Source organism: Anastrepha obliqua, chromosome 4 (assembly GCF_027943255.1).
Source record: "Anastrepha obliqua isolate idAnaObli1 chromosome 4, idAnaObli1_1.0, whole genome shotgun sequence".
Taxonomy (NCBI): domain Eukaryota; kingdom Metazoa; phylum Arthropoda; class Insecta; order Diptera; family Tephritidae; genus Anastrepha; species Anastrepha obliqua.
In genome coordinates, this window is record NC_072895.1 from 26,722,469 (window position 1) to 26,736,798 (window position 14,330).

General features: G+C 42.2%; 1 protein-coding gene across 1 annotated transcript in view; it reads left to right on the top strand.

Moving 5' to 3' along the window:
- Positions 1-3,437: 3,437 nt before the first annotated feature.
- LOC129244062 (uncharacterized) overlaps positions 3,438-14,330 on the top strand; it is a 68,816-nt gene continuing 57,923 nt past the window's right edge. Inside the window, exons 1-2 of the mRNA XM_054881675.1 lie at positions 3,438-4,161; positions 13,069-13,158. Of these exons, the coding sequence (XP_054737650.1) occupies positions 3,438-4,161; positions 13,069-13,158 (814 nt within the window). The remainder of the gene's footprint in view (positions 4,162-13,068; positions 13,159-14,330) is intronic.

The window sequence follows — 14,330 nt, forward strand, 5'->3', positions numbered from 1 at the left end:
CGAGAACATTCGTCTTAAAAGGAAGGAATTGTGGGACAACAAGTCATGGTTCTTGCATCACGATAATGCACCAGCTCACACATCACGTCTTGTTCGCGATTATTTGAACAAAAATAATGTTAATATCGTTCCGCAAGCACCGTATTCGCCTGATATGGCTCCATGTGACTTTTTCCTGTTTCCCAAGCTCAAGTTGCCGCTCCGTGGAAAACATTTTGAGACAATTGAAGTCATAAAAGAGAATTCGAAGAACACACTCGAGCTTGACTTGTTTACAGTAGCACAGAAAACAAACTATGTGACATATCATGCTGAAATTTGCCATGTAAGCTTATAACAGTCCTACCAAAAGACAAAAAATGTATTTTTGCCATATGTATCCGCGGACCGTTTTATTGATAACGTCTCGTTCATATTTGAGCAGAAGGTATTATCGAAAGCTGCTGTTATTTCAATAAAAGCGAAAAGTGCGATTTGTTTTGATTCAATAGCTTTTTCAAAAATAGTTCCAGAACTGTGCTGCAGTCTCAGTAGATTTGCATTGTTGGTAGACAAATTGAAGTTTCCCTTGTGGGCTGATCCAAGCTTTTTCCATAGTTTTGAGAAAATTGCGCTAAGGCTAATCGGTTTGTATGACTTAGGCAATTGTAGCTCTTAAATAACGCTTCTACACTTAATATCGCCAAATCGCTCAATCTTTCTTCACCCATTGTAGCTTTTCAATAAGACAACATAACTTTTAACTTGCTGAAGGATCTCTCGCAGCTAGCAAGGTAAACTGATATTATCAGTAGAATTCGAATTAAGCCGCGAAGATTCGGGAACACGTGTTCATCTCCGAACTGAACAATCAATTCGAGAAGTGTGTTTGGACTTGCAATGGTGTTTTTTCGGCTCGTGAGCAACATCCTGCAGTTAAGAATTTCTTCGCAAAGTTCGTTTCCATCAATATCACTCACGTAGAATTGCCCTTACTCGTTGCACTTTTTTTTTGAGATTATATTCTTTTTCCTGAGAAATAAGATCTTCAACATTCAGAAGGAATCTAAATTTTTCATCGATTTGATTCAACCGTACGAATTTTCCGTTCATTTCTTGAAATAGTCGATCACCTGTTTCTTCCAAGACCCTTTTCATTTCTTCGATGGCACTCAAACCTGCATTAATCGAAATCTCACCATCCATATTTTTTATTCTTCTTCGGGGTCTTTCAGTTGCAACGTCCCACTTTTACATAAAATTATTCCTTTCTCGAGTGAACTATCACCAATAGCTCCGCTTTCATTTTCTAAATAATTTTGAAGAGCCTTCAAATCTTCAGCAGCATCGTGAAAATTCATCGTAGGATCCTGCAGCCTCTTTTGAACGCGGTCAATGCGAATTAGTACTTTATTCCAAAATCCCAGCCAAGTCAAGAAATCATATCTCAACATTCGGTTGTTTAGTTGCTGGGCATCACTTCTTGTTTCACTTGTTTGATTCTTGTCTTCGGTCATTTCTTCAAGTACTTCTAGAATTTAATCAAAGACATAAAATGTTCAGAAGGGGGACGGTCCTTCGCTTCCCACCTCGATGTTCTCTCTCGATCGCACATACTGCTTTCTCCGTAGCGCTCGCGCCCCTTCATGCTGTTCGAAGTTTTTCGAATCACCGGCAGTCATCAGCTAAGCCGGCTTTGACTTTAAACAGCGTAGACGGGCGCGGATAGTATACGTTTCAGTTTTTCTCGCTGGCGAGTATACAGATTAGAGAGTCGACTATCCTGACTTCTTGTATCTTTAATTAAAAATAAAGTTCAAAAACATTAAATATACAAAGTCACTTTGCGGCCCCCTAGAGTGGTGCCCATGGCACGTGCCCTGCTTGCCATATATTGCGACTAGGAACGACACTGAAATGTAATGTTACAATAATTTTTTTGTATTCAATGTATTGTCAAGCAAATAAACAAAAAAAATTGTAGTAGTAAAAATGTCAGAATTTTTCAAGAAAATTTCAAAACTGATATATGCACACTGATGTTGCCATATCCACAGACTTGAGTAGCAGCCCGCGTATTTGAATGCACAGAATCGCATATTGGAGTCAAGCTGTATTTAAAAATGTAAATTCTATGATAAAAATGTTCGATAGTTTTTGACTCTATGTACATCGTTTGTGCAACACTGAGTGACCACTTCTTAAGTGGAAAAAGTGCATTGCTACAAATAATGGTTACGCTACATGGAGAGAGTGAGCTGCGTATAACATTTTACTATACCAGTTAAAAAGAACGGACTCAAGCGCTATATTTATCCGTATGATGGACGGTCATAGCTTGGTCATCAAACACATAACGGCACATCCTTTCAAAAAATAAAGATTGTGCAAGTAGTTTATGAACGCAGTATCGTAGCCACTGTAGTGTAAGTACATCAATTTTCGAAAGGCTGTCCTGTACGACGCTTAATTGCTTCGGCACGTTTGACAGCCAACCCACCTGCCTCCAATCTTGTTGATCGCAAGGCAAGGTTTTTTGCCAGTCGCAAAATTTGCATAAATACTGTTTACAAGTCACTCATTTGACTGCCAGCGAAGCACTTAAGCAAAGGCACAATTAACCTTCGACGTCGCCTAGAAAAACAACACAGAATTTCGTTTGTTCATTTTTAGTTTGATGCTTAGTTTTTACTATCCAGCTGTGCGGAAATTTTATAAATTAGAAAGTTTTTTTTTGATTTTTTAAATGCCCTTTTGATGATTTTTCGTTGCAGATATGCCAACAATCAATACTCCGCTCAGAAATTGACGACAACGAGTCAATAATGAGTCAATGACGAGCCGAAAAAGAAACGACAAGTATTTTTGCAATAAAATTTTACGACGGCGTCAAACTCGAAATTCACTACCAAAAAGAAAAAGGGAGGAGGAATTCAAATAGCAGTAAGAACAATTTAACTACCGTCAAAGCAAACTAAAGCCTCCTCTCCGGGAAAAGTTACTCAATAATTGATTTGGCTTATACTGGTGGTGCCCGTGCAGAAAAAGGCTGCAAAATAGTACAGAACAGCGGGTTGTTCTGGCGCACAGCCATCGATCATTTTTGTGTGCAGGCAGAGCAACGGCGGGGAGAGCCGCGAATGCAATAACAAAACAGCTAAAAACATCAACGGCAAGGCAACCAAAATGAATGGCCTCCACTGAGAATGCACGTGTGGCAGCGCAGCACAGCAGGCCACAAGCAAGACATCAGGAAGAGCAACTACAACAACAACAACAACAACAACAAGAAAGGCTGCAAACTATTCGCAATCGTTAGCAAAATTTACCTAATACCTGGCAATACATTTCTAACGGCATTAGTGAAATTTTGGGAAGCAAAAAATCAAAAGCAAAAACAAAAATCGACAAACAACACCAGCCGCTAAACAACAGATTCCTTAGTTGGTCTCACGTTTATGCCATTCGCATTGCTGCCGTCGCTGTTGCAGGCCTACAAACGCCATGTTGCTGGCAACATGTTGGGTACGCAATTTGTAGCAACAGTGTTGCTGTGCTGCAGCATATGGCACAGCAATGCTATACCACTAACCACAGCGCGCACGCACGAAGCGTCAATCGCAACAGCAACAACAACAACAACAACAGCAATATTAACGAAACATGGCACGCACATCGTCCTTCCCAGCGATGAGACCGCCGCATCAACAATTGCCGCCACAGCCGCCTTGGCAACGATACATAACGGCGAGGTAATTGGTGCCACATCGTTGGCAGCAGCAGCCGGTGCAGCTGCCGCTATGGTAAATGCAGAGGCTGATGCGCACATCGTTCCGACTGCTAGCAGCAATGGCGTTAACTCAAGTGCTGACCGCCCAATTGTTGCTGCAGCTGCTGTTGAAAGTGGCAATAATGGCGATTTTGATGGTGGTGATTTTGGTGCTTTCGGTGGCAGTAATGATGGCATTGTTGGCGGTAGCAACGGTAATTTGAGCAATCGTCAACCTAATCACGGTGGCAAGGGCAGTGCGGCCACTGCTGGTGCCACTAAAATACCAACGCACATTCCGATCCAACATGGCGATGAATTGCTCAGCAGCAGTGCCAATTTGCTGCTGGAGCCCACTGGCAATATTGTCAATTTGACGCGGCAACATGAGGGTGATATATTTCGTACGACTGGTGAGTACCGAAGGCAATTCATTTTTTTTCTTTTCTTCATTTGACGATATTGTTTATTTACTTTTTTCCTAGTGCTAGTGCAGAGTAAGTCAGATTGCCTTATACGGCCGTTGGTTTGCTGGAGGATAAATTCAAAATTCAATATTGTTGATATTTCATAAATTGTAGTTGGTGAATAAATGCGTGAGATGCCTGACTGCAACAGAGATTGTCCAGCATTTCTGGCTTTCTTTTAAATAGGTTTAGAAAACTTAAGCCAATACTAGATGGACCACGAAGCTCACTTGTGAGATAACTAGACAGCTCTGACTTAGATGGGGTGTACACAGAACTAATTTGCTCATCTATCTAGTATAACCCACCATTGGTATAGTGGTTGAAATCAATACCGGGCAGTGCCTAATGTGAACCCATCCAATAGATAAGTAATGTCTGCTGTCCCTTACATACAACAGCCCGAAAGTTTAATGAGCGCTTGAAAGGACGAAGTTGCGTTTTCCACTATACAGGGTTTGATTGAAGGGTTTGATTAATGAGCCTTATTTTTTTTAAGCAGTTTTATTAAACCTTTTGGCTTATACAAGTAATATTCTTCAAAATAGGACCCTTGAGCGTCAAAACACCGCTGGTAGCGGTTTTTCCACTGCAGGAAACATTTTTTAAACTCATCCGCCGGAATTGCGTTCAATTCGGCTGTCACAGTTTTTTGGATCGCCTCGATGGAGTCAAAACGTCTCCCCTTCAGCTTTCTCTTCAGGGGGGGGAACGAGAAGAAGTCCGGAGGGGACAGGTCTGGGCTGTAGGGAGGGTGGAGAAGCACCGGAACCCCCATCTTGGCCAATGCAGAGGTGCAGACGAAGGCGGTGTGCGCCGGCGTATTGTCGTGATGAATGGTCCAATTGTTGACGAGGTCGAGCCGAACCGGGGCGACGCGGTTTTTCAGCCGAAGGAGCACTTCTTTGTAAAATGCCGCGTTTACAGTGCTTCCTGGAGGTACAAACTCCTTGTGGACGATACCTCGAGAGTCGAAAAAGATGATAGCATGGTTTTGGCCTTGTATTTCGACATGCGCGCCTTCTTGGGTCACCATCTTGGGTGCCGCCGTTTTACCTGAGCACTGGACAGAGATTGATCCCCGTAAGCCTCCTTAAGTAGCCCAATGGTTTCGGTACTGGTTTTGTTTAGCTTTACGCAAAATTTGATCGAGTAACGTTGCTCCAACGATCGCTGCATTTTCGCCACTACAAAATCCTAACACACTTTTAAAACAGCTTTCACGCGCGAAAGTGGAAGGGGCAGGTTTAACGATCATTTTCGCCCACGATCATTTTCGCCGATTCGGTTGATCGCTTGGAAGACGCTCCGCGCGCGAAGGGTCATTATTTTTCAATCAAACCCTGGCCTGCCAATTTTGAGATTCATTAAGAAAGCGGCCCTTGAGTTTCATACGCAATGTTGTTTGTATTTTTGTTGGGGTGTAAAAGTACCAAAGGCAGCCGAATGGGTTGGTGCGTGACTACCATTCGGAATTCACAGAGAGACATTTTTCTAATAGCGGTCGCCCCTCGGCAGGCAATGGCAAACCTCCGAGTGTATTTCTACCATGAAAAAGCTCCTCATAAAATATCTGCCGTTCGGAGTCGTCTTGAAACTGTAGGTCCCTCCATTTGTGGAACAACATCAAGACGCACACCACAAATAGGAGGAGGAGCTCGGCCAAACACACAAAAAGGGTGTACGCGCCAATTATACATAGATATATATAATCCCTTTGAAATGTTGACCGCAACTGCGCTATGGCTCGGCCATCCATAAACACCAATTTTGAATGACTCGCCGAGGACTTCGATCGGTCGGATGGTATCTCATGAATAACTTTAGTAATTTTGGTTCCCAATGCCTCAGTCGAAGCTGATTTCTCCACAAAGCTTTTAGACTTTACATATCACCACAAATAAAAGACCAAAGGTGTGATATCACACGATTTGGTGGCAATTCACTGGTACGAAACGAGATATAAATTGCTCACCGAAAGGTCGAAGCAACATTGTTTCACGGGCTGTATGGCAAGTAGCGCCGTCTGCCGTCTTCTTGGAACCAAGCATTGTGGACGTCGCGGGCTTCAATTTGCGGCATCAAAAAGTCGTTTATCATAGCGCGATAGCGTTTACCATTCACTGTTATATTGGCGCCAGCCTCGGTTTTACAGAAATATGGGCCGATTATTCCTCCAGCTCATGGGTCTTATAGCCGCACTAAACGGCTGTTTTCAATAGATGTAATGGCTTTTCTTGAATGGATTTCGGTTGCACTTCAGCTCAAATAGGGAAATTTCGCTTATTGACGTAATCATTAAACCAAAAATAGGTCTCATCGCTGAACACTTTTCACAGAGCGTCGATTGTCTTAATGTTTCGTACGATTTGTTGAGGCGTAAGTCTTTCCATGATGAAATGTCAATAACTACTGAAAAAATCATGTAGTTAGCTTGCCAGTAGTCTCGCGTGATCTGCCAAAATAAACCTTATGAGAAAAAGTACTTCCAATCACAGACACATATGGCTCATATTCAGTCTTATTTGGTGAATGAATTGAAGCTCAAATAAGGGGTACCTTACAAGAGAGGAAATACATTAACCGCAGGCTCCCTTGCCATTATAAGTATAAGCGCTCCGAGATATATAATATATAAGTATATAATTCCCTATGGTTCCGCGAAGGAGCAAAGGGCCACAACAATCTTCCTCTATTCTACTCCATCAGAGGCAATCTTCTTCAACTTGTTTCAACTTTCGTTGGTTTTCTTTATCTCCATTTCTAAACTCCTTCTCGCTTCGTCGGTATCCTTGTGAATTCCAATCCATTGCAGTGGGTGTGATATAACTTGATTCTCTTCTAAGAATGTGCCCAAGTCAGCCTCATTTCGTTTTCAGGACTTCCGTTCGTTTTGGAGTTTGGTTGGTGCCATTCCACAGCCTGCTGTTTTGTATGGTGTTGGGCCAGAAAATGCATTTTATTTGGACATTTGCATTTGTGAGCACTATCCGCAGTCTGCGATTCACAAAGACTTGTAGCATTGCATGCCTGTAACTGCAAAGTTCCAAGTTTCGCAGCCGTACAATAAACTGGCTTGATGTTTGATTTGACAATTTTTATCTTGGTGTTTCGTGTGATTATAGATGATCACCAGATATTTTGAAGGGATTTTGAAGGGATGCTTGGCATTTTTTATGCGGTTCGTAATGACTTCTTGCCTTCTTTTGAGCCACCATTTGGGGATATTATGCTGCCAAAGTATCCTTTTGTTACTCGTTAACTCATTTCAGCTCGGTACCGTCAATCTCGAATCTTTGTATGCAGACGCATTACTTTGTCCCTATGCCCGTTTAGTCCCTATATTATTCTATTCTGTGGCAAGCTAGTCACTATTAGCAGTAGTAAACTCCCACTCGGGTTAAAGTTGAACTGAGCAGCTGAATGTGTACACATCTCACTTGTCTGGTTACGGGAACCGATATGGTAACGAAAGAGCTTAGAAAAATTATCAAAACCGAAGTATTTCTTTGTGAGTCTGACGCAAAAACTTTGTATATTTCGCATGAGGCAGTCAATTCAAAACTAAGTATACCTGGAACTCAACCATAACGTTGAAGCCAAATAATAGGCTTTACAGATCTTAAAGGTCACAAGTAGACTGAACTCAAACGCAACTCACATTGCAAATTATCCCCTCAGGAGATCAATAAAATAGTTCATTGTGGTTCTAATGAATAAGACTATAGATTATTAGATTATAGCCACATAGTCTCTAGGAAAAAGGTCAATGAATTTCCATGTCTGGTACACAGCAGATACATGACGCGTCCTTGGTAGATGCAGAATCTGAATACTTAACGCCACTTATACTTAACATTAGCATCAGGTCCTAGTAGATCTAATTGTAAAGGATCGAATATGAATGTAGATATTCCAATAAAAATTTTAAAGAATTAAGTTCCCTACAACTGCCACAACACTTCCAAGTAGGCAAGAGTGGAACGAAGCAACGATCAGGGCACTAACGATGTTATGGTGCATATCGAAACTGGTAACTCCTGCAACGAGGAGATCAAATATCGTCGGTGTACAGGTAACAATTCTCTGATCTGGATTCCAGGGCATGGGAACATAGAGAGAATTTAAATTCCTGACGAGCTTGCCAGGAGGAGGTCGACTGAATTGGTCTCAGAGGTCTCCTACCCAGATTTCGGCATCTACTTGACTTACAGAGGAATTGCACAACTTATTTCTCAGGAAAATACAGAAAAGATGAAGCTTCATTTCGTCATGTGCTATTTCAAAAATCGGTCATTGAACGACCGGCACACACGCGGAAAAGCTAGGTTTACCATTCAACTCCTATTGGAGAAGCTGTGTGAACCTTTCAGGGTAGAAGACTACTGAGCATTTTCTCTGCAAATGTCCGGGATTGGGCAGCCAGACGATTAAGGTCTCTGAGTGCTGCTTTCCTCGACAACCTGGGGCAGTTCGCCAAACTAAATGCCATAAATCTTTTCCATTACATCAACAGCTTTAGCTGACTGGAGATATCAGCCTGTTACAGGTCTCATAATGGTATGAAAACGACGTCTCAGTGCTGCTTGGGGAGTGTCCGAGTGGTACTTCAATCATTTCACTTACCTTCCTATCTACAACTGCCACAAAAATGTGAAGGAATTGGAATTTGAATTAGTGCTGAGTTAAACAAGAATTAAATCAGACAAAAACTGTTCAAAATGTTCCGCGGCAGACGAATAACAGTAAGATATCTACGAAGAATATTTGGTACCAACAGCCAGAACCAGTCTGCATTCGTGATATTGATTACTCAGTGGCTCGCTTTTGCTGTTGCACGCAGGGTACGAAAAAGTTGCTCTTCAAACAGTTGGCTTAGTGAAAACCTCAGAGGGGCATTAAGATCATTCGTCTTAACCATTTCTTCCCATTTCGAATCCCTCTAGTAATCAACAGGAAAAGAATGTGCATACTTTATTTAATCAAAGATTTGGTTTGTCATACACTCGCATACTTTTATGGGAAAACGAAAATCTGTGACGAGTCGAGGCAGAAGTGGCTCAGCTACATAAATGAATTGCACAAAAATTATGCAAAAACTGTTACGTCAGTTCGATCTTAACTTCCTGCAATTGTAGCAGAGCAGTCGCATTTCCTGTTTGTGTCGGGAATTTGAGTGATGAATTTGATTGTAGCAGCTAATTGGCGCAACATGCAACATGCAAGAGAGCATGAAAATATTCGCTTGTTCAAAAATATGAGCGCACAATTGTAAATATATTCATAAATGCAACTAGTCGCACAAATGCATACTCGGCACACGCACACAAATACTTCAACAAATAGGAAAAGTAATTAAAAATACCCTGGTGGAAAATCCACAGGTTGCATGGTTTCTCTTTTACAAAGTACGAGTAAAAGCGTAATAGTTAGATGGGAAGAGGACCACGGATACACCACAAGTAGCATTCCTTCTCAGCTGGATCTCCACAGCTTCTGCAATGATAGTTGCACGGAAGTGCAAGCTTCTCCGCTCCGATCACCCAATGACTGGAGTTTGGAAATTGCATGGCGGGGGATCCCCAGCATTTTCAGCGTCCTGCTTCTGTCGTACTAAGGCAAAGTGTTTTTGAGATAGCGCGCGATAAGATAGAACTCCTTTTGTCCTGCACTTTTTTGAGAAAGAAATTATGCAGTTACCCTTTAACAAGGGTCAAAAGGGACACAGATGTCTGAGATGTGGACAACTGAAACCGGTGCTATCAATCCTTTCCTAACAAGCTCGTCGGCAAATTCATTTCCCTCTATGCTCCTATGACCTGAAACCCAGATAAGAGAAAAATTTCCCGCACATTCGAGACTTTAGATCACCAGTTGAACTGAATAGAGCTACAATATGGCGACGACAGGGTCTTGGTCGCAGCTTGACTATCGGAAAAGATATTCAGATGTCCCTCTCAAAAGCGATTCCTCAGCATTTGACATTCCTGCAGGATCCGAAGGTCTCTGCTTGAAAAATACCACTAGTTTTCGGCAGTTTAAAGGAGACCGCAATAGTGGCTGATCTAGAGTAAACCCCTACTCCAACCCCAGATTCTATCCTGGCTCCGTCGGTTAAAAAAGAGGTACCTATGTCCGCGCAGCAAAAATCTTGTTAAGATTTAACAGAGAAGCTATAAGAAAAGTGATAGGGGTATTAACTGGTCATTGTTTAATAGGCAGCCACGCTGGGACTCCCGTATTTCGATTTCTGTAGAAGCTGTCTTAACACTGAAGAAGAGGAAACAGTCAGGCACCTTTTATGTGAGTGTGAAAGCTTAGCTATAAGGAGCGCCCTCTTGATACGGAATTTTTAACTGATGTAGCGGACATAGCGCATTTAAGACTAACGAAGCTTTGCTCGTTTATTAAAACTACCGGATGGTTTGAAAAGGAGCCCATAGGGTAAGGATACGCACCAGTGGTATCACAATGGACCAACGAAAGGTCTAGGTGTGTCGTTGCGACAGCCAACTTACCTATCTACCTATGTCCCCGCAGGATCTCCCCTCCTGCGTATCCAATCTGCTTAGAAAGATAGCCCTAGCACAGCCCTCAAAACCCAGAGGGAGCGCTAATAGAGAGAGAAAGAGAGAGGGAGCGAGATGTTGAAGCGTCAGTACTTCGCGACGAAGTCTCTCTCCCACTATAAATTCAATACTGTATTTGCGGTGGCAGTTGTATAGGGTTTTCCGACAGATGTGTTATTTTGATATTCAAAGAAAAATGCTATTTTTTAATATATATGATCGGATGTTTATTTCATTATAAAGAGGAAGGTATGCCGTTAATAAAGTAAAATAACATCAGGCAAATGACCACCACGACCAGGCTTACAGGGCAATATCCTTTTCATGAAATTTTCCATAACCGAATTGCAAAGTGGCTGCCCTATGTCCTCGTTAGCCTCACGAATTCCATCTTTGAGGTCTTGAATCGACCCTGGGCTGTTCGCTGTTGGCGTAGACCTTCTCTTTCACGTGGCTCCAAACAAAAAAGTCACAAGGTGTTAAATCACAAGATCTTGGTGATCACCTCTTCAAGAGATAACACGGTCCGAAACTTTTCCCGTAAAAGATCAATGGTTTCGTTGCTTGTATGGCACGTAGCGCCGTCTTGTTGAAAATAAGCGTTGTCCAGATCAATACAATCCAATTCCGGCCATAAAAAATCGTTAATCATCGCTCGATAGCGCAATCCATTCACCAATAACACCTGTTATTGGAAAACCCTTTAGCAAACGTCGCAAGGTCCAATGCTCTGCTGTCCTTGCCCCGTCCATCCTCTCACGAGGACATCAACCAGCCAGGCAGTAGCATCTTCCCCGTTAAGGGAGCGGACATTCCAGGAGCATGCCGTTAATTCTTAGTCCTTAGTTTGTCTACAGAGGTCGTCATCAGAATAAGCAGTTCTCATCCGAGGCTTTGGTGTCGCTTTCATTCGAGAAAGATTTTTATGTGGCGAGTCCCAAACCCAGTATACAACCAGATATCCTGGATTGTGTAGCCTTCTCAAATTAGTTCACTCTCAAACGGATGTTTGGGAGCTATCCAGATGATACTTTCGCAAAGCCCGGAAGTTGTGAGCTGCTTGGAGCGTATGCAAAAGAATCGTCCTGGCCACTCCCAAGTGATTCGCAATCAGGTGCTTTCCACACTTGCATGAACTTCTACACACGAAACAATGTAGATAAGGGGTTGACGGGTTAACAAAAGGTTGCTTTCACATAACAAATTTTTTGCTAAGCAAAAGCAGTTATTATTGCATTAGCCCAAACTTTCCCTGCAGGGGCAGTACTGCATGCATCCAAATACTGTATGATTTTGAAAATTTTGTTTTGCAAAAAAGTAGTGTGAAGTGTTGTAGGCTCGTAAATATTTACAAGAAAATTGCCATCGTTGCACTTCAGGCCAGCCCACTGCAACATCTTAAAAGCAAATTTACATAAGCAAATCGGAAAATTGCTTACGAAGAGGTGTAAATGATGATGGCTCTGGTATTTGGTGGTGACAACGAGTGGCACGCGTCACATTGAACAATAAATAAAATTGCTCACCAACAACAAGAACATAGCAACTCGCAAACAAGCGTTAAACGCGCTAATCAAGTTGTTGGTGTTGTTGTACAAAATATTGCATGCCAACGAACTATCACCTCTATGCGCATAAATTCCATTGAATAAAGACACATGCAAACAATGCCGTTGTAGTTTGAATTACAGCACCGAGTGATGTCCACAATAATAAAAAAAAAACAAAAAAAAATTTAAGAAATAAAACTTAAAAAATGTATTGTATCTCTAAGTGAGTGCAATGTCAGTGCTAACAACAGCCTACAATAGTGCAACTCCAGCACAGCGACAGCTAACAAAGTCGGCGATAATAAACTTTGCGGCTTAGCGGTGAAAAAACTAGTAAATTTTCGTGTTTGTCTTGCAACAATAGACACAGCAGCGCCGGCAAAGTGGGCATAAAAGTTGTTCACCTACTTGAAAGTAAGCGCAAATAGACTGGGATTAGCGTATTGGCTATTGGTCATTTCACATTTCAGCACCTACTGCCAAACACCTTTTTGCGAACTGGGTGCGAGTGGGGTACACTAAATGCCACTTTGTTAACACTTTGCCCACTATTTACTTTGCCATTGACTGAGTGACGTTTTTACACATACATGCATACATACACACATACATACGTACATACATACATGCATACATACATACACACATTTATCCTCCTATCCAGTGCATTCAAAATGAGTTTACTACTTCTTTCTATTTCCTTTTCGTTTCGTTTCATGCTTGGCCAACAAAAGGAGTACACACCTGCAATACGGACGCTTGTGTGGGATTGTCAAGTGGAACGGCAGGAGTTGATATCCTAACCGGCATTGCTGATAAAGGCGGTGAGTTGAGAGTGCGAGTATACTGACATATATGGGCCTGAGTGTATTGGGTGGGTGTACAAATAGATAACCGTGGTTGCGTAGTGGTTGGCGTTGTGTGGTAAACGTTTGACAAAAATATTAGATCAGAAACGCCACACAGTTGAGGCATATGTAGGTAACTCTTTAACTCTCTAATATCCAGGAGCACCTTTGGGCGGGGTCAAAAACAAAAATTCCTCAAAAAACTACAAAAATGAAAAAATTATAAAAAGGGGATACCCAAAACTTAAATAATATACGCTAGCATATGTTCGTTCAAAACCCATGAATTTGGCCTATTTCGATTCGCAGAAAATTCAATTCAAAGCCAAATTTTTCAGTGATCGGACATAAAAATTAAATTTATTGAAGCAATGATTTTTATAGAAAGAAAAAATATAGTTAATTTCATCGTACAGAGCTGAAAAAATACTGATGAGTAGGAAATTTAGAAGAAACGAAGGAATTAGACAGGTGGAAGAAAAGAGAGTGGGAGCTTTGGATTAGAGGATGATGACCAACAGTGGCGATCTACGTTTGTATTAATCGCTTCAAGCTACCGATGAAATTCACCTGGTGTGCGATGTTTAAGCCCTCAATATCCGCAGGTGTAACGAAAAAGTGACAGCCCAGATGTCTAAACCTTTGCCCGACGAGAGCAAGGCAGCTGAGAAAAAGGTGCTGAGATGATTCCATCTCGTCCTCCAGACAGCTTCTGCAGAAAGTTTCTTGAAGCAATCCCAAGCCTCACCGCATGAACACCTAACGGACAATGTTCAGTAAGGATACCTTCCAAATTCGATAGCTACGGCTTTGTTAGCCTTAGAAATTTCCTCGAGCGCTTGCAATCTACTCGCAGCCAGAAGGATCTCGCGACTGTGCACGTTTGCGCTCAGGCCGAGCGCTCGCTGAGTTTACGGCAGACCCATTTTTCCAGGTGGAAGACCACAGGCTCTCAAGGAAACCCCAATCCCTTCATTTTGCGATGAAACCGTCTCGAGGATCCTCTGTCTAGGCAGCTCATCACCCCAGCAGTTTCCCTCTGTGCCGCTGTGACCGGGAATCCAAATGAGCGCAATATCGAAGTATTCCAATGCAATCGAGAGAGAGAGAGAAGTCAGGCAAACAACGAGCTCAAGGCCCTAATTGCT